Source organism: Pieris rapae, chromosome 16 (assembly GCF_905147795.1).
Source record: "Pieris rapae chromosome 16, ilPieRapa1.1, whole genome shotgun sequence".
NCBI classification, from domain to species: Eukaryota; Metazoa; Arthropoda; class Insecta; order Lepidoptera; family Pieridae; genus Pieris; species Pieris rapae.
The window spans coordinates 4,671,999-4,691,971 of NC_059524.1; the positions used below are offsets into that span (position 1 = coordinate 4,671,999).

The 19,973-nt window shown below is 32.7% G+C and overlaps 2 protein-coding genes across 3 annotated transcripts; one reads left to right on the plus strand and one right to left on the minus strand.

The window, feature by feature from the left end:
* The first annotated feature begins 956 nt into the window (after positions 1-956).
* LOC110999665 lies at positions 957-13,223 on the plus strand. 2 transcript variants are annotated; one of them, XM_022268840.2, is made up of 12 exons: positions 957-1,164; positions 1,496-1,563; positions 1,748-1,886; positions 2,069-2,170; positions 2,608-2,773; positions 3,461-3,624; positions 3,717-3,780; positions 3,883-6,261; positions 6,495-7,007; positions 7,430-7,612; positions 8,838-9,092; positions 10,308-13,223. In XM_022268840.2, exons 1-12 carry the CDS (start codon positions 1,084-1,086, stop codon positions 10,499-10,501), a joined length of 4,308 nt encoding a protein of 1,435 aa, XP_022124532.2. In that variant the 5' UTR covers positions 957-1,083; the 3' UTR covers positions 10,502-13,223. The 2 variants fall into 2 exon arrangements, with proteins under 2 accessions (XP_022124532.2, XP_022124533.2); XM_022268841.2 differs by having other exon boundaries at positions 957-1,155.
* A 278-nt stretch (positions 13,224-13,501) lies between these two features.
* Positions 13,502-18,566, minus strand: LOC110999662 (vacuolar protein sorting-associated protein 52 homolog). The gene is made up of 7 exons (XM_022268837.2): positions 18,038-18,566; positions 17,759-17,904; positions 17,068-17,635; positions 16,419-16,574; positions 15,114-15,232; positions 14,591-14,714; positions 13,502-14,148 (listed from the first exon to the last, which is right to left on the minus strand). The coding sequence occupies exons 1-7, from the start codon at positions 18,287-18,289 to the stop codon at positions 13,519-13,521; spliced, it is 1,995 nt and encodes a 664-aa protein (XP_022124529.2). The 5' UTR covers positions 18,290-18,566; the 3' UTR covers positions 13,502-13,518.
* Positions 18,567-19,973: the final 1,407 nt, after the last annotated feature.

Genomic DNA, 19,973 nt, shown 5'->3' on the forward strand with positions numbered 1-19,973 from the left:
AGTGATTTTTGCTGCCGGTGATGCGGAGATTTAAAAAAAATAATTAAAATTTTGTGTTATCTATTGAAATTCGTAAACAAACCGTCCATTTCCTTCTTTTCTATTGGCAATTGGAAATTGACATTCTGCATGAAGATAAATTATTAATTAATCTATGTTTTTAGCATGAAATATTGATGATTAAAAATAAATGCCTTTTTTATATTTATCGATTTCAATATACATATAATACTAGAGCCTGTTTCACAATGTCCGAATAAGTTCCAAATAAGCTATTTATTACTTATTGGTAGGATAAATAGTATTTTTCCGTTTCACGACTGTCAGATAGCGCTATACGTCATGAAATTCGAAGTATCTTATTTGGAACTTTTATCTTTCGAATAATTTATGTGTTGCATAGCTATTTAGCACTTTAATAGTATTATACCACATAAATTAAAATAAGAGATCACCAACACAAAAATTTAACATTAAATAATACTCGTATTAAAGAAAACACTACGGTCTTCTATTTTTTTTCTTGGAACGGAATCTCAATGTTGGCCTTAAAGGCCTTTACAGCTCAGCTCGGGCTGTTTTGCCGAGCGTTGCTCAGCCAGAATGGGCGTTTTTATACCGCAACTAGCGAAACAAAAAGTCCTTTGAGACTCGAAGCTCAGCTTGGGCCGTCGAAGGGTGGTCAATCGCCTGAAGACGGACCTCGCCTTCTTCGGTGAAGGCGGTTTTTTACCCTAATTTTTTTTGGTTATTTATTAGTGACCATGTGGGCTTTTAATTAATTGTAAGCTACGGTGATTGCATCATTATATGTGTCGAAGCCGCCTTCGAGCCTTTTTTGTCGGGAAGCAGTAGCCTACTATTTTAGCGCTGCTTCTATTTTTATTCGTATTCTATGACTAACAGTAATGACCAAGTGTCACAGTGACACTTGTTATTTGATAGTTGACTTGGAGTTTATGAAAATAATGTCGCCGCTGAATGCAATTTGCTAAATATTCCGCGCTCCCGGTGTTTGGTTGTATTATTGAAAAATGTAGAGTGTTTTTATCCTGGTAGTTTAAACTTTTGTTCAGCAAGATAATGGCTAGTTTATATGACGAGACACTGGTAAATTTTGATTTAGACTTCCTACAACCATCTGCAAATAATGTGGTAAGTAAGGTTAGTTTCTGAGGTTCTAAATCAATTTAATAGGTAACTATTTCCTTTATAAAGTAAGAAGTCCGTTTGAAAATTTGTATACGTCTTATTATATTTGTAGCAAATAGATAGAGCAAGAGATATGTATACAGCGTTTACAGCGTGGAGGTATATGTTACCAAATTATATTTATTAAGGTATTAATAACAGGACCAGAATTATTTACTAAGAAGAGATTTAAAAAAAGATACTTAAGAGATTCATAGCTACTGTTTGTAACTAACACTTTATAAATAATTATTTAGCAAATTAACAAGCCTTTCTAAAATATTAAATTTTGTTACTGTTATAGATTGCTTTAAGACATGACAAACAGCGACAGTCACTATTGAATGTGAAGAAGAAAATTGTAGCAAGCAGGTAATATTATTTCTTATTTAAGTTACTCAATAAAATATATATGTAAAAAAAAATATTATTTTATCTTTTTTAGCTATTTTATTAACCTTCATGCTTGTAAATCATATTATTTATTCTATGAAAAACATTGAAACAATATTTACTAAATTAAATGATTTTAACCTATAATTATTTATGTTTCCAGTGCCCTTGTACAAAAATTCTATACACAAAAAGAGAGACTTGAAGAAACTGAATGCTTGCTCTTGGCTGCAAAGGAGGAATGTAAACAAGCTTGTATAGAGAATAAGGGAACTTTGGAAAAATATACTGAATTAGAAAAGGTAGCTTATTAAATATTACTGTAATTGATGAGAGTTTTGAAGCAATGCTCTATTTCAAAATCAACAACTTGTTTTTTGGATTAGTGCTATTCCACTGCATACCCAATGCCATCATTCAATTTAGATTAAAAATATTGATTTATGGAATGTGTTTCTATTAAAGAAAACTATTTTAATTCTAGAATGCGGTGAAACTCAAAGAAAGTAATCAACAACTGGTAAAAAATGTTGCTGACTTGCAAAACCAGGTGGAAGCAATGAACTCACATGCATATCAATTACAGGTAACTTCATAAATAATTTAATGATATATTAGCAATATAGTGAATGCTGTGTACAATTTTAAATTACCTCAAGTAATGTTATTCAGTTATCATTAAAAATAATAGTGACAATGTACAGCAAAATTAATAGAACAATAGTTTGTGACAGTATTTATGCTAATTAGATAAGTTAATAGTTTTAATTTGGGAGACCAAACTTAAAGCACCAAATATATAAAATATTTAGCCTATTAGTAAAATAGAAATCAATCAATCAATATGGGACATGAAAATTACTCATATTTAAGCAATATTCGAATTTTTTTAAAAAGATCGAAAAACACAAATATTTCTTAAGAATATGGTAATATACATATTATTTACAAATACATATTAAAAGTTTCCTAAGGTATGTAATACTGAATAATTGTAAAAAATCAAAATCCTTTATTTTACAGACACTTGTTAAGGAAAAAGAATCACTGGTGGAAGCTTTAAAAATAGAAAAAGAATTGGAGAAAAGCAGTTTGAAGGACTATGAGAAAAAGCTTACATCATATGAAAGAGAACGAGAAGCATTTTTAAATGATATAAGGTGTTTCAAAGATGTGGTTCTTGGTAAAAGTAAGTGAAATATCAATCAATAAATTTCTAATTTGTAAGTGTTGATTTTCTGCAATTTATTTATTCCATAAATTTAGGTCCTAAATTTAGCACAAAAATTGAATGAACAGCTTTCAAAAGCAATGGCAACTTATAATGTAATGAAATTAGCGGCATAACTTTAACTTTCCGTCGGCAACTGACGACCCCATCGCCCACTGGTGAAATAACCTTCAGCCAAATAGGCCCAAAGTATGATGGTGCAGTTTAAAGAATGATTACCCCAGGGGGGTCCCACACGTGGAGAATGCCCCTCTGGGCGTCCATCATCGGAACAATCAGTATCCAGTGGTGGTAGCACAGCTCAACTCAACCTAAACGCGGTTATTCTTCCTTACTGAGATTCAGATATCCTCCCCGGCTGATACTTTTTACCTCTCCTACCCGGGGTACAAATTGGATCATTCATTTGTGCCGCGGGCGGGGACTTAGGGTCCTTCAAGAAAAGAGCGTACAAATTCTTAAAAGGCCGGCAACGCACTCGCGAGCCCTCTAGCATCGAGAGTCTCCATGGGCGGCGGTATCACTTAACATCAGGGGAGCCTCCTGCCCGATTGCCCCCTGTTCTATAAAAAAATAAGTTTATTCTTTTATAAATAAAGGTACTTGTTGTTACGAATATAATATAATATGCTTACTTTATTGCAGAAAAAGTTAAAGAAATCAAACATATTCTATCAAAATATAAAGACATGAAAATCTTTGATGATGGTATAGAGTCTGATAACAGTAGTGATTTAGATGACTTTGAGGAGAGTCCTATCAGATCTCCATCACCAGTAGATAATATTTTATATGAAGCACAAGAAAAGGTATAATTTTATTACAAAAAAATGCTCTCATACATATATTACATTATGCTTATGATAATATTACATTATTAACTTTGTAACTTTATTTTTAGGAATGTGTACTAAGTATCACTGCCAATAAGGAACTATGCAATGAATCAAAATTATTAAAGATTGGTGAGTTTAATAAATATGCTATAGAATTTATTAAAAAAATCGATGATTTAAAAGTAATCTTATTCTGTGAAAAATTAAATAAATTAATAAATTTTGTTGCAGATAAATTCAATGATGATCATGATTCAGATTTTTGTAATGAGGTTATTAGTGAAGACACTGGTAGGGGATCTTCACTGGCATTGTCTGAAATGAACAGCCCAGAAAATGATTTTATGGTGGGTGATTATAACGTAATAATCAAAGAACCAATTATTCAAGTTGATGTTGGTACAAGCCCAATGAGAGTTGAAGAGAATCTTGTATCAAGTCCAAATATATTTGATGATGAAGTATTACTGAGTGATAAGAATGCTAAGGCACCAAAAACACCTGAGTATTTTATTTCAGACATTCCTTTTAGTTCAGAAATTGTTACCATCAAAGAAAAACGACAATTAGTCGATGCATGGACAAGTCCCGTGAAGATTCCATTTAATATTGTTCATAAAGGTACTAGTCCCATCATCTTTGAAGATGATAACGAGAATATTAATGTCATTGCCAGTCCAATACAACCCGTTAATCCCGAACAAGAAAACACAGACGCATCCCTAGACGACAATGGTACATGCCAGATGGAACTGAATAGTTTGTCTAGTGGTTGTGAATTGGAAATATCAAGGAAACCCATAGAAAAAGAACCCATTGAAAGTATGGATGTAATTGAAGAAATTAGTAATGATAGGGAAGTGCAAATGATTTTAAGAGAAATGAAGTTACATCATAAAATAATCAGTCCTCTTCCAAAAAGACCAAAGGTGCATGCCCACACAATTAAGGAAGCTCATGTAGTATGTCCAGAAGCAATAAAAATCAGAGAAGAAAATAAAACTTTAAAAACAAATGTTGACTTTTTATGCAAAGAAATTATGCTTATTAAGAGTATGTTAGTAAATAAAAATCAAGGGAATATACAAACTACTGAAAGTGATATAAGTACATTTGGTGATAGTCAAGATGCTACCATAAAGGGTGGTAATGATCTAAATACTGTTGGTGAAGTTATCAACATATATGAGGATTCAACTGATTTTGATTCAAGGTCTATTGCAACAGAATGTGAAAATGATCCAATAACTTTATTATTTTCAAAAATAACTCCACAAAAGTCTCAAAACAGAATATTGCTTGAAAATGAGAATACCACTGAAACTCGACTTGAACCAGACATTAACTGTCCAGACACTATAATAGATAATAAAAGAAAACATGAAACATATGATATTAGAGATTCCAATGACTTTCCTAAAAATAGTAAATCACCGAATGGTTCAAGACTTAAACGACGAAAACAAACCAAACTTGATTTATTGAAGAAAACAATAATGCCGAGGAGTAAAATAATGGCGCTACCTGCTAGAAGAATTAGGAAAATTCCTCTTAAACCAATTGTGAGAAAAGATTTAAAGAACAAACTCTTAAATATTATAAACAATAAAGATGCATATGATAAAGCACGACAGGTAATGGTGGAACTGAAATCAAAATCCAAAATTATAAAACAAAAAATTGTTAAGAAAAAAGAAAATAGAAGTAGTATTAGAAATATATCTGATAGATCTACTGTTAAGGGTTTCAAAAAAGACTTTGTTAAGAACACAGCTTTAAGTAATCCAATTACAATTGATAGTACAAAAGAATCTTCTAATAATGAACACATGATTATAAGCTCGACGAAAAATAGACATGCCATGCCTTTGGCACCATCTACTGACGACAGTATAGATACAAGTTCTATTTCCGTCACTAAGGGAGACGAAGAGGTAAAAACTATGGATTTAGAAGAATTAATTCATAAAGATAACAATACTGGTACTGAAAAGATAGCAGAAGATGAAGAAACGCCGATTGTCGTAGATAATGAAAAACGAGACAATCACACAAGTAAGGTAACTACGCCCAAAAATAACCGACGACGTAAGCGGATTGATTCCGAAAGTTCTAACGTTAGTTATAAACGAATGCTGCGAAGTTCAAATTTGGAGAAAATAGAGTATAAAGAAAAAGAAAATAAGGACAATAGACCTCTTAATATAGATTATAATGATCTAGATATGTTTGATACAGCTATTGAGACTGTTATTGAAAAGGAAAATGTAGATAAATCTGTAGGTAAAACTACGGATGAAGAAACGGACACAAACTTACTTAATAAAGTAAAAAGAAAAATGAGGATTCCTACAAATAATTCGGATAAACCACAACGATTATTACGTAGTTCGAATTCACATGCAAATATAACGGATACAAATAGAGACAGAAACGCGAATACTTTAGAAAAACCAGACGAAAATAAAGAAAATAATGAAACTAATGAAAGACTCAACATTTCTTATAAATATTCTGCTGATACAAATAACTATAGTAATAGCATACTTTGTAAAATGATTAGAAAACATGGAAAGAATGTTATTAAAACCTCAGCATCGAAAGTAGCAGGTGAGATTTCAGTTTGGTTTTTTGTCCCATGTTCGATTTCGGGCCCAGTCCCCAGTCTTTTATATATTTATTTATTTATTTGTATATTATATGTGTATTATATATCTATTTCATTGAGTTATAATAACTTATTTAGCAGGCCGTCAATTGCTCCGTGCAAAGGCAGCGGAGATGTCGGGGAAATCATATATCTGAATTCATATTAAATTAATTCAAATTTGTTTTTTTTTTAGACAAAATTATAGACGCCATTTTCGAAAAGATAGACACGACATTGTCAGATATTGTAGAGAAACCATCCGATCAGCTGCAGAAAGAATTGGATGACCTAATTCAATATTTAAAAAGTCTAAATCGGAAAGAATTTATATCTGGTCTGATGAAATTCCTGCAAGATCCAGCACGGAAGTTGGAATTGTATAACAAAACTATTACAAAAGTTCCTATGACAAAGAAGGAACAGATGATCGTATATATTATAAAGCAAATGGATGATAATATACTTGACGAAGTTTTGAGAAATATAGACTTTGCTTTATTCTGTTTGAGTCGAAATCCTGAGTTTGATACAATAGAGAGTTTATCGCATATGTATGCTGTGTTATGTAGAGTGTTTAACTTGAAGAATCGCTTAAAAGTTTTCATGCTGGATGCGATGTACTGTCTTAACTTCAAGGCGGTCGTTGTGGTTAAGCAGTGTTTGACAACTTGGCCTCATGTATTACCTTTGGCCCATTTACCTCATGGTGAGTTTTGTTATTTTTTTTTATTTTTTTTTGTGTGTATATAATACAAATTGTTGACTAAAATAATGTAGTGCTCAATCTCATATATATGTCTAAAAGTGAGAAGACAAAACATTAATCTTATGAGCATTATGTCTAAGTAAGATACATTATTCCGTCGAATGTAAATTGTGTGCAAGATTTTATTGTTTCTTCATTCCTCTTTTTGTGTGTGTTATGGTTCACAATATGCAAAAAATTAAATAGATTATTTTACACATTACACACACTTTTTATAGGTAATATATTTATTATAGTTCAGTACCCTTGGTACTGATACTAACGCAATAAAAATGGTTAAATAATTTTTTATTTTCAAATTCAATTCCCCTCGCTTTTTATATGAAAGAAAAAAAACTTAACTGGGAATTAATCCTTTCCAGCCAAATCGCCACTACTATTAACCATAGTGTACTTATTACACTTTTTGAAGTGTGACAATCGTGGTATGAAGCGAGCGACAGATGTAAGATGGCTGTTAGATAAGAGATACATGTACAACTTCAGTGAGTGGAATCAGAATAGAGTACTTGAGATGTTCAGCAACGCCATCAAAACTATCAGAGGTAAATTTGACAGATTTCTCTATATTTATTTTCCCACATATTCTATCTTTAGAGTTATTACTTTCTTTCCTTTAATTTCTTACAGTAAAATTCACAAAAGAGTGCAGTGCGACTTAACATTAATTACAATCTAGGCTTTACAGTTGTTTTGACTATTAGTAAAGTTATGTTGACGTAAAGTAAAAAAAAAATAGTATTACACATTATGTGTGTGTTATATCGCAGTTATTACTAATACTATTTACCTATAATTTTTCAATTAAAAATAAAGTTAATTAAAAAAAAATATAAACCTAGATCTCATAACTAACGATATAATAAGCAGCTCATGTGAACTCAGCTAGAGTATAAACAAATAGGTCTACCTCGATAGAAATGCCGATAGTGATTGGCGCCTCGCTATCATGTCCATGTCATAATCTTGCTTGGAACCTGTTGACCCAGTCTCTTAACATAACCCAAAAGAATCCTTCTTGCTTCTAGCAAGCGCTGTACCCAAACGTTACTTAGAACATAGAATACATGTATGCATTCAAAAATGGGTTCTTTCGAATGATGGCTCAATAAGCATCTCCAGGACAGGTGTGTCCTCCAATAGGCTGCATCTCACTTAATTTTGTTAAACTCCAGTTTAGTATATAAAAAAATGTATTTAAAAATAGTATTGTCTTTTATTAACATAACTTTTACACATTTAAAGAAAAACACTTTTTAACGGATTATAGTTATGTATTGTTGTATTTAAACTTTTAATTATTTGTACATAATTTTAAATTTAAACCGACGTTTCTGCAAAAACCCTACATCTTTTAGTCGATACCAACTCCGGGGAAATAAATACAGATAACTCAACATTTTCTGCAGCTGTAATACTTTTTGACATTTAACACCTTTGTCTTCAGTCACCGTGACCACGCACGCTGTAAAGCACGCGAAACGTCGGTTTAAATTTAAAATTATGTACAAATAATTATAAGTTTAAATACAACAATACATAACTATAATCCGTTAAAAAGTGTTTTTCTTTAAATGTATTTAAAAAATGAGAAATTCACCCCAAATCCTTTCCTTTACTTTGGGTAAACAACTGAATAAAATAATGTATCTTTTTGATTTGGTCCAACATTTACAACTTTCCTATTGGTAGAAAACTAAAAGATTTTTATTACTTTTAATTATGTACTGAACTATGTATTATATAAAATTTTGATAATTTCATATACAGATGATCCTGCTGAAAGGAATATGTTAAGAATGGCGATAATTATCTTCGCTAAGCGGCAAGGTGTCAAATGGTGTCAAAGGCATATTATAAATAACCTACTTTTACCAACTGTAGAGAATGAAAATAGTCCACAGAGGGTTAAAGTGTTTTGTATTAAACTTCTTGGACCACTGTTCAAGGCTTATCCAGTTAATATGAAAGTGCATTGCGAAATTATGACCAATCGATTACTGGATATGTTGGAGCAGGAGAATTGTAAGTTTTCAATATTTTTTATACCTATTTTATAAAAAACTATACGATGTTTTTATGTGTTTATGTTGTCTTCGTAGTGTTTGATGTTAAGTATGTTATATTTTTATGTGTACACAAAAAAATGGTATAGTGTAACTAACAAAACTTGACTTTATTTAAACTTTGATATTCAGAGATCATTGAAAAAAATTCTAAGTCAAAAAATTACCTATAACTCTTGTTATATGCGAAGATTAAAGTTTAATTAGTTTTGGTATGAAAAGATCGTCTATAACATGGACTGGTATTTATTCTACATGAAATATATCGACCCGTAAAGGTAACGCTATCCGTATCATTCGAAAATTGTATACCTTCCTCATGAAATACAGTTATTGGTGAAAACCGCTCTTTTTGAGTTAATCGTGAACAGACAGACGCGGCGGAGGACTTGATTTTTATATCATATAAAAGTTGACAATTCTTTTCTAGAATTTTATCATGTACCGTTGAGCAGCGTTAATAAGAAACGTTTTCGTTTGACTGTTTTTTCTCCGATTTTGAAAATCCGACTACAAAGAAAGTATTATGATTTTTCGGTTTATTAATATAATATTCATAAATATTGTGGCAAGTTGGAAAATAAATTAATAAAATTTTATAATCATCAATGGCCCCTTATGGTTCTCAGCTTCCATCCCACCAACGCAGCCCTGGGTGTTTCTCGTAACACCAGGTTGTGAGTTCAGTAAGAACCTTGGTCTTTTGACTTCGGCCATTGGGAATTTGATTGGTAAAAGAAATTTCAGATCTTAAGATCTACTAGTTATAATTATCAATACCCCTCACAGTCCTTACTTCTTATACCCTTACTAATGTTATAAGAAGTAACATATTATTTTTTTATTCTTTATTACTCAATATGTCATATGGAACATGGTGTAGTGGTTGCAGCTCCTTACAAACATTGTGTAAAAAAAAAAACTTGGCGATTGAAAAGAGTGGCGGAGAGTTTATTGTCAGTTCTTCTCTTCCGTTCTACGCCCTTGATTTGAGAACTGGCAGTAAATGTTAAATTAAATTCATTTAATATTTCATTTTGTTGACGTTCATAAGTGTACATAATATATATATAATATCTACATAACAGTAGATTATATAAAAATATCACATAATCATGGTACCAAACTGTTTTGTAATAGCATTTATGTTCCATAACTTTTGTGTTTCTTTCAGTATCACACGCAGTTAAGGAAGGAATATTCACAAGTCTAATATGTATGAGTAAGCATAGTCCCCAGCGCGTTAACAGTGCTCTGTTAAAATGGACTCCGGAGAGCGTGTCGTCGGAGTTCGAAGCTTTGATTAAGAGTTATGTCAGGGAAAAACCTATTAAGGCATGGAAGAAGATACTCTCCAAGACACGTTAAGTTTTTATCACTTTATAACTTTGATAGAGCAGGAAGAGGAGCAGTGGTAGTTTTTGATACCAGTAATATCCTTTAAGAATTATATATGTTTATTTTACTGTCCAGTTATGGCTAAGGCTAAATCCACACGATGCGGTAACGGCCGCACCGCAATTACTTTGAACTATAGGGTGCGATGCGGGCATTACGGTCTGGCGATATATTTTACCTCTCCCTGCCTTATCGCGCAGGCCACAAGTCCGGCGCTTGCGACGCCTTGCATCGTGTGACATGGTATAGTAAGTTGTATGTAGGAAGACGTTGCGGCAACGCTCCAGTATAGTAATTTGTATGTAGGATGACGTTGCGGCAACGCTCCAGTATAGTAATTTGTATGTAGGATGACGTTGCGGCAACGCTCCAGTATAGTAATTTGTATGTAGGATGACGTTGCGGCAACGCTCCGGTATAGTAATTTGTATGTAGGATGACGTTGCGGCAACGCTCCGGTATAGTAATTTGTATGTAGGATGACGTTGCGGCAACGCTCCAGTATAGTAATTTGTATGTAGGATGACGTTGCGGCAACGCTCCGGTATAGTAATTTGTATGTAGGATGACGTTGCGGCAACGCTCCGGTATAGTAATTTGTATGTAGGATGACGTTGCGGCAACGCTCCGGTATAGTAATTTGTATGTAGGATGACGCTGCGGCAACGCTCCAGTATAGTTATTTGTATGTAGGATGACGTTGCGGCACCGCACCGGTATAGTAATTTGTATGTAGGATGACGTTGCGGCACCGCACCGGTATAGTAATTTGTATGTAGGATGACGCTGCGGCAACGCTCCAGTATAGTTATTTGTATGTAGGATGACGTTGCGGCACCGCACCGGTATAGTAATTTGTATGTAGGATGACGTTGCGGCACCGCACCGGTATAGTAATTTGTATGTAGGATGACGTTGCGGCACCGCAGCGCACCGTTACCGCATCGTGTGGCCGCGCTGTATGACTTAACGGTGTTGCCAATATAAAAATAATTTAGCTCTGCAACCCTAAATCCTACGACGGTTCGCTTTCCGCACTAGTGGAGTTTTGGGAGTTGGAGGCAACGAAACGGTGACGCGTTTTTGTTTTTATTACTCGATTTACGTTCATATAAAACTATTCTTTAACTTGTTTTAAAACCGTCAAATATTTTTAAGTTAATTGTAAATGTTGATTTGAACTTTGTTAATTTTTTAAGATTTATGGGACTTTTTTGTGAAGTGGACTTTCTATTCGTTGCTCTTAGCTGAACTTATTGGTAAGAACTTGTAGGAAAATACAAAAAAATATTGAGGTTAAATTAATTCACCAGATTGGTTAATTTCCGGTAAAATTTTTGGCTTCATTGTAGCTTTTAAACTTACAGTTTTATTATTAGTATTAGGAATTTGTTTTTTACAACTTTGTATAATTACTAATATAACATTTATAATTCATTTGTAGTAATAATTTACCACAAATGAATTATGAATGTTATATTATAAACTCAACAACTCGATTTCATTGGTATTTTTTGATGGTCACGCTAAAGTCGTCTTGAGTAGTATTTTGAATGCATATCTGTAATGAGAATGCGCTTTCTATTAAAAATCGTAGCACGACTGGTGAAAATTAGTTGAATCCTATTAAATATCATAAATTTAATGCCATTAATAGAAATTACTATTAAACTAATTTAAACTCATAATTTAAGGTATAATAATAGTTTAATACCATGGAACATAAAAGGCGAAAGATTTATACGTTGAAACAAACCAGAGTTAGATTTGAGGTGAAAAAAGATCCAAAGCTTTTCACTGAAACAAAATATGTACAATGTTTAAAATTAAAATTGTGTAGTTCCACAATATGTTTGTATTTGCTAGTCCGATAAGTATTAAGTCATTTAGGGCCAAATAAAAATGCATTTTAGATATGCACTATAAGTTTACTAAATATCCTTTTCGAATATTTGTTTGAAAATTAAAATAATGTTGCGCGCAAGGTTATTACGTTAAAAGCCGGCAACGCACTTGCAAGCCCTGTTATTGCAGGTGTTTAGCACTGTAGTGACCCGGCAATGCGGTCTTGTCGGCAAATCATTTCGATCTTATACTACTTGTTCAGTAATTTTTGCGTATTTAAACAACTGGATGTTTGGAAGCATCAAATAAGCAACATGAAATTTAATTGAATAAATTGTATTTCAACGTAGTATCAGTGTTGCTTTGGCGGTCACGAATATAAATATTATTTTTTATTTATATCATTGGCCCCTATTTTAAACGCATACCACCAGATAGGAAACATTTAAATCATAGTCGCAAACTCAAAGGCACAAAACAGCATTTTATTTCCACATTTCACACTTAACATTATAATGCAGAAATAATAAATCTTTTAGCTTTGCCTTCTGCATTAGAATTCGCGTCAAGCCTCTGACTGAATATTATCCTAAGAGTGAAATCGGTCTTTCTAACAATTACACATTATTGGTTTGTGAAGTAGCTTCTATGATTTAAATATTTACTAATAGGATAAGTTTTATTAGAATGACTATTGTGTAAGTAACTATTAATTTAAGATTACTGATAAGGATGGTATTTGAAATGGCGGTCAAAGCTCAAAGCGATGGTATATGTGTTTCAAATGGTCTGCGTACTGTGATTTCTGTAAGCTTCATTTTCGAAGTTAATAAATATTCAAATAACATTTTTGTTTTAATTTTTCGTTCCTGCATTGGCTGAGTTGAATTGAAACATCCTATTTATTTGTTGATCACTTTAAAATTTAGTATATATATTTGTACTAATATTTACTTTGATAGAACAAGTTCTAGGTATTTTGTGATTTAAGAATAATCAACTGATAATTGCTGTGTCATTATCAAACTTAATTTTTCGACATTTTTTAAAGTTAAAGATTTTTTATTAGCGAGTGTAAGTGGCGAACATTTTAAAAATCGGATTATTAAATATTAAAACCCAAAATATGATATAATAATTTATTAAAAGTTGGTCTTATATTTCTTAATCTCTACCATAATAACATGGATATTAACAAGTTGCGTCCGCGCATTTGGCGTGAGGAGTTTATTAAATTTCTGATAATATTGCACAAAGTTTGTCAACGCCATTTGCAGTAATCCCGATCCGGTCACCAAATTTGGGAATGATACAAGCACTTCTCGGTGAATCTCTTCAAGGCTCTGCTTCCAACTTGACGAAAACGAGGAGACCAGACTTAAGGATTTCTTCTCTAATCCCGCTAATTCGTTTTTCTTGTCTTGCTCCAAGAGTTGTTCGCCTTCCTTCACAAACTGCATCATACCCCCGAAATGAGGACTCAAAATCTCTTCAACATATTCTGAACTTCGTGCTTGCAATTGCTCCCGGAAACTTTCCGCTTCTTTAGTATTATCCCTCGTCCTTTCCATGAGAATGCTTAACACCATATCGTAGTTATTGATCAAGAATATTAATTGCTGAATTCTTTGTGCGAATTCGGCGGCCATTTTTAAGAGGAAGCAATGGACTTCATCTTGAAGTATTAGAAGAAGATTGCTTAGTTCCTGTGACGGGAACTGTTCGCTCAAACTGAGCATTGCTGCTGAAAATTCAGCATATCTACGTGTGATCTGAAAGTATTCATTTAAATATAATCAGAGCTGTTTGTTTGAGATTATATTTTTATGGGTTTATCGGTCCAACTATACATATATAAATTAGTAAAAACCCTAACACAGAACAGTGTTCCAGGATATATACAGGTATTAAATTTTTATGCCTACATATGGAAATAATCTTTAAATTAATAATTTTGCCTGGCTTAAATTGATTAATTACATAAATTCAGTTGACATATTAAATTTCATACTATGATTCTCAAATAGGAGAATATTTTTAAAGACTATAATTTGATAACGACATATCCAATAACCGGGGTCACATAATAATTGCATAATGTACATACTCCAACATCAAAACCGACTTTATTTCTCGTGAGTTAATCTCATTTGAGCTGTCTTTTCGTAGACACCAAGCACCTAATCAAAAACTGAAAGATATTTAAATACATACATAATGAGGTCCGAGTTCCTTATTGGCCAATTTACCCGGGTCACAGTCACGTACGCTTTGGATGTTTAATTTTAAAACATATTCGAGACGAGGCCAGAATGTGGATAGTAAGGAATCCCAATAACTAAAATAAATATAGGCTATGTAAAGCTCGAAACAGAAAAGAGTTGCATTAGAGGAGGCCTATGTCTAAGGACAAGCTGTATAATAATATCAACAGGCTTGCCAATTAATTATTAGTATTTATTTTTTTATTTTTAGTGATAGCTTTTTAGTATTTCACACTTTTGTATACCTAATATGTAAATACAGCAATAAAGGCTTTATTATTATTATATTGTGGCCACACAAATAGAAATAATATGAGATATTTTTTTTTTAATTATAGAATGCCAATTACAAAAGTCAATTAACAATATTACAGTACTCAATGAATGATTGAAAAGTCAAAGAATGATTGAAGGACCAACTTTAAAATAACGAAAGAGGTTTACAAGAAATCAGAAGACAGAGCTGAGTTTACCTGTCCAAAGCAGCAACAGCTCGTTTGTGGCACATCCATCGGTATCTATTTATAAGTTGGATACAAAGGAATAGGGCCAAACAGTCAAAGCATTCCACAACATAGATTTCAACATTTTTCTGAAATAATTTTTTTTTAATTTGATAACTGTTAACCATGAATACAAATAATTAATGAATATAATTGGATTTATACAACCTACTTTTTTATTGAATTTTTTTGCTTAACAATGCTAAACAATTATAAACCTACATCAGAAATCAATAAAAAAATTATATTCTTATTGGGAACTTCTCTTTGTTTAACCACACTAACTAATGTTGGACCTCAAATTATGGGTATTTTTTGTGACAGAAGGTCATTGAGGATTTAAGCTACATCACTACATATTATAAAACAAAGTAGCTTTCTCTGTCCCTATGTCCCTTTGTATGCTTAAATCTTTGAAACTACGCAACGGATTTTGATGCGGTTTTTAAATAGATAGAGTGATTGAAGAGGAAGGTTTATATGAATAATAACATCCATAAAATAGTGAAGAAATACTGTTATTTTTGAGGGTTCTAATGTAAATACATTTTTTTTCTCGCTTACATTGGAAACCTGTTTTTTTTTATTTTTGTTATGTGTATGTTTTTGAATAAGGTAATAAAGTAAGAATAAATAAATGACATAGGCTGAACCCTACGAGGTTTATCTGTTATATGTCTGTTATGGATATCGCACAATTTTTTTTTATCATTTACTTTTGACATCAAATAATGGCTAATTTTCGAAACGATTTTAACCAATAACATTAATCCCTATCCAATAAAATACTTTAAATACATTATTGATTTAATATCTAGATCTGTATGACTCTTTATAGCATATGATTTAAATTAATATTTTCGAAGATAATACACATATAAAAATTGCGGGACGTAGCGTTTGGGGCGGCGCGGGCGGGGGCGTGCCTATATGTAAAAACCGCGTTGGAGGCGGCCGTTCTCACTTCTCCCTATAGCACTTTGAATATAGCAGCGATCGGAAGCGTTATTATCGGAGCTCTCTAGCGCGGAAAATAACGATACTTAATAATAACGTGCTTTTCATCAGCATTGCACCCGTGCGAAGCCCGGGCGGGTCGCTAGTTATAATATAGACCACAGCTCTCAATAAGAATATATATTTTTTTATTGATTCCTGATGTAATTTTATAATTGTTTAGCATGGTTAAGCAAAAAAATTCAATAAATAAGTAGGTTGTATAAATCCAGAACAGATATAATAATCAATTAATTAAACTGTGGCTCGTCTACTTACCACTAGCAAAGACAAAGTTTTACCAAGAATTCGATCAAACAATTCTTGAGCATGACTATCCTTGACATGAAAGAATTCAGTTGTAAATAAATATTCTCTACAGCTATTATCTACCAGTGCATATTGAAGGCTTCGAAAGAGTGCTTCATATGAATACTGGAAAAAATTGGGTAAAATATTTACTTGCAGACTTGTATATCACCTTATATAATTTTATAGTAAAACTCATGGTCTGGTTTGGTAAAAGGTATATAAAAATTACAGTGAAACCCCTGTTGTATTGTTTATTAGGTGGTATGATCTTAGTTTTATCAAATCATTAAATAGACTAATAAACATCCAAAATTATTTACCGATTTAACCAATTTATAAATCAAACTCATCATTTTAATAATTACTCATAGTAAAGATGTGGTTGTCTTGCTTTCCACTTATCTTAATATTATACTTACTCTCTTATTGATACAAAATACATCAGTCTAATTGTACTGTTTAAACTAATCTATAATCTCTTTCTGTCAAATTGTGTTTAAACTCCAATGAAAACAGACAGAAGAGATACTCTACTTTGAATGGTGCCATAAGACTGGCAAATCATAAAATTTTATTTTTATACCCAGACTCCACCTACATCAATAGGTAGTAGTACCTTTGTTTTTTGTTGAACATGAGGCACAATGATAGGGGCCTCCAACTGTTGAGCCAAAACATCTCCACGGTTACCAATTGTAAATATAGTACTTTTGTTCTTAAGATTAGATTTTTGGAAAAATCCTCCTTTAGATCCATCTTCAATTCCCATCAGATCATCTTTAGTTGGTACTTCCTCATATTTCAACTTATCCAACCGTGAAGCATACGATTTGAAATAAGAATAGTAAACTTTACTCAAGGTATCAATATATTCATTACATATTTCTTGAGCCACATTCCTTTCATTTGCCAACACAAACTCAAAGAAAAATTTATACTTAAGCATTGCATTTTGAGGTATTTGATAATTTGCCATTGGTTTCCGAAATTTGTAAATCTGCTCTAAAATATAGGTCCTTATCTTAGCTATAGATTTAATTTTAAGTTTTTCCAGGACATCTTTCACATCATGACATGCTTTTGTTTCTTTAAAATCCTGTTCTTTGACAAAATTAAGTTTCTGGTTTAAAATGGCCAGTTGAATCATAAATTCTTTATCAGTTATTGGTAGATTGTTTATTCCACTGAAAAAGAAAGTATTATGTACAGCATTGAGGAAAACAAATGTACAAAATTGTAATCTTCAACCCTATTTAACCATCACAATAAAATTAAAACATTCAAGCAGATGCATGGTATAAACTTACAAAATTAAAGTTTCCGATACAGCTATGTCTTCAATAAATGATGATAAAGGACCCTTTAAACTTTGTCTATTTGACAGCTGTATAGACATATTTACAGAACGTTTTTGAAGGCTAATAATTTCATTACTAATACTTCCTAAATCATTCTGTAACAAAATATATAGTACATACATTAAAGGACCTACTATATTTATTAATTTAAAAATAATATAAGTAACATAATCATTTCTCACATAGCCTATATTTATAGTAGCAAGAATTGACAAAATAAGTATTTACCTGAAAAACTAACAACATGTTTTCCATTCTTTCAAGAATACCATCACATTCTTCAATCTGATTATGAAGGGAACCAATATTTTCACTTTCTTTCAAATAATCTGCCACTGCTGCTTTCTCAGCTTCCTTAATACTTTTGTCAATTTCTAAAGCATATTCTCTCAGGTCAGTTCCATTCATAAGGACTTCCTGAATTTCAATATCCTCCAAATTTTTATCAAGAATTTCCGACATATCTGTAGTTTTAGACATTTTACTGCCAAAGGTGTTTTAGTAATACATAAAGATTTCGGAAATTTATAGTGTGAAAGAAGAATTAATTTTTATTATACTATCAAACTTATTATATTATTGAAGATTTTCACATTATATTATCTCAGAATAGATTTCTTATGATTAAGTTCAATATATTTGTCTGAGTCTCATCGCATATTTCGTTTTAATTATTTATATCAACATTTAATAGTAATATAAATTATACAAGAACAATTTTAGTAAAATTTCGCACTTTCATTTCTTAATTCTTGTTTTTTGACTATAATCTAAATGACAGATATAGAAGTATGAAAATTTAACTGTTGACACTTGACAGTATTTGGTTGCCAAATATTTTGTCTGTCTTAGGTTATGGACGGGAGACTGGGTAACAGTTTTCCTTAATCTACTGTACTAATGCGAGTCCATCTAGCATATTATCATAAAACTATTTTTTTTTGTTTATTGGGAATTCAATCGAGAAACTCCTATGCTGGGCCAACTTTTTAAAGTGACGCGCGGAATGTGGGACTCGGTTCGTGATTTTCAATTGACCCCTACCAACTGAATACCAACAACCCAATCTGCTCGCTATAGATGAGATGGTAGGGTCAGCTTTTTGGTGATACTACCGAACCCTCTCCGCGTTCTCTTTTAGTGTTACAACAGCCTCTTATGGGTTGTGTCAGCATAGCTCCACCATAGCTGTCACTATGAGGGGAAGTGACAGATCTAATCATTATTCCCCCACAAGTTGAGCACTGGGCAGATGTCTGGATTCCTGCCTTGTGATCACATCTGCAAATAACAGGCGACACCCCGCGTTCGGTCCATTAAGATTTGGCATTAGTCGTGGTAGTTTCGGGGTAAATGACGCGTAATGATCCTTAATTGCCACCCCCGTCGTTGCGAGTGGTAACTCCTCTGTATGAGCGTCATTCTCCCATGATAAGGGTATCGTTGGCACAAGATATAAAGCTAACCTTGCAGTAGGCACGAAGGACGCAGTTATATCCGATGTTCTATAGGGGTAATAGAAACCTCTAGAACACCACAACCCTTTCAAACCTTTCACGCCCGGGTAGATGACGATTTAGGTCGAAAGGTATGACCTTATCTTCCACTGGAGATATACTGGTACGTCATGGTAGATTAGGCCGTCTATAATGGTATTCCAGGAGATGGTGTTAAAAGCGTTTGTGATGTTTAGTACCTTACCATACCAGCACCCTGGGAGAATGTGTGAAAATGTCACTTAGCATTGCTAGGTGAACCTAAAGCTCTATATCTCTTCACTTCTATTCTCCTCTTTATTGCCGTCGCGAGATCTTAGTTGAAAAGTGTTAGCTGGGAACAACGCGGCGGAGACTCCAATTGTCCAATGTTCTTTTGCTGCTTGGCATGCGCGGTAGCACCTTTTTGTCTTCTTTCAGATCACGTGGAGCAAGTCGTCTAGCCGTAGCTGGGTGAGTTCAGGCGATCACCAGTACACGTGTCGGCACGGCGGAAAACGGCGGATCTTAGGCATTTTTAAATATTATCTTAGAGAGATATTGTCGCTCGTTTTCACACATGCCTCATTGGCGTGTCATATTCTGTTCGTACTACTAACATTCAAAGCAGTCTTTTGCGGCGGCAAATCGAATTTATATGACTTCTACAATGGTCAACAAAACTTTTA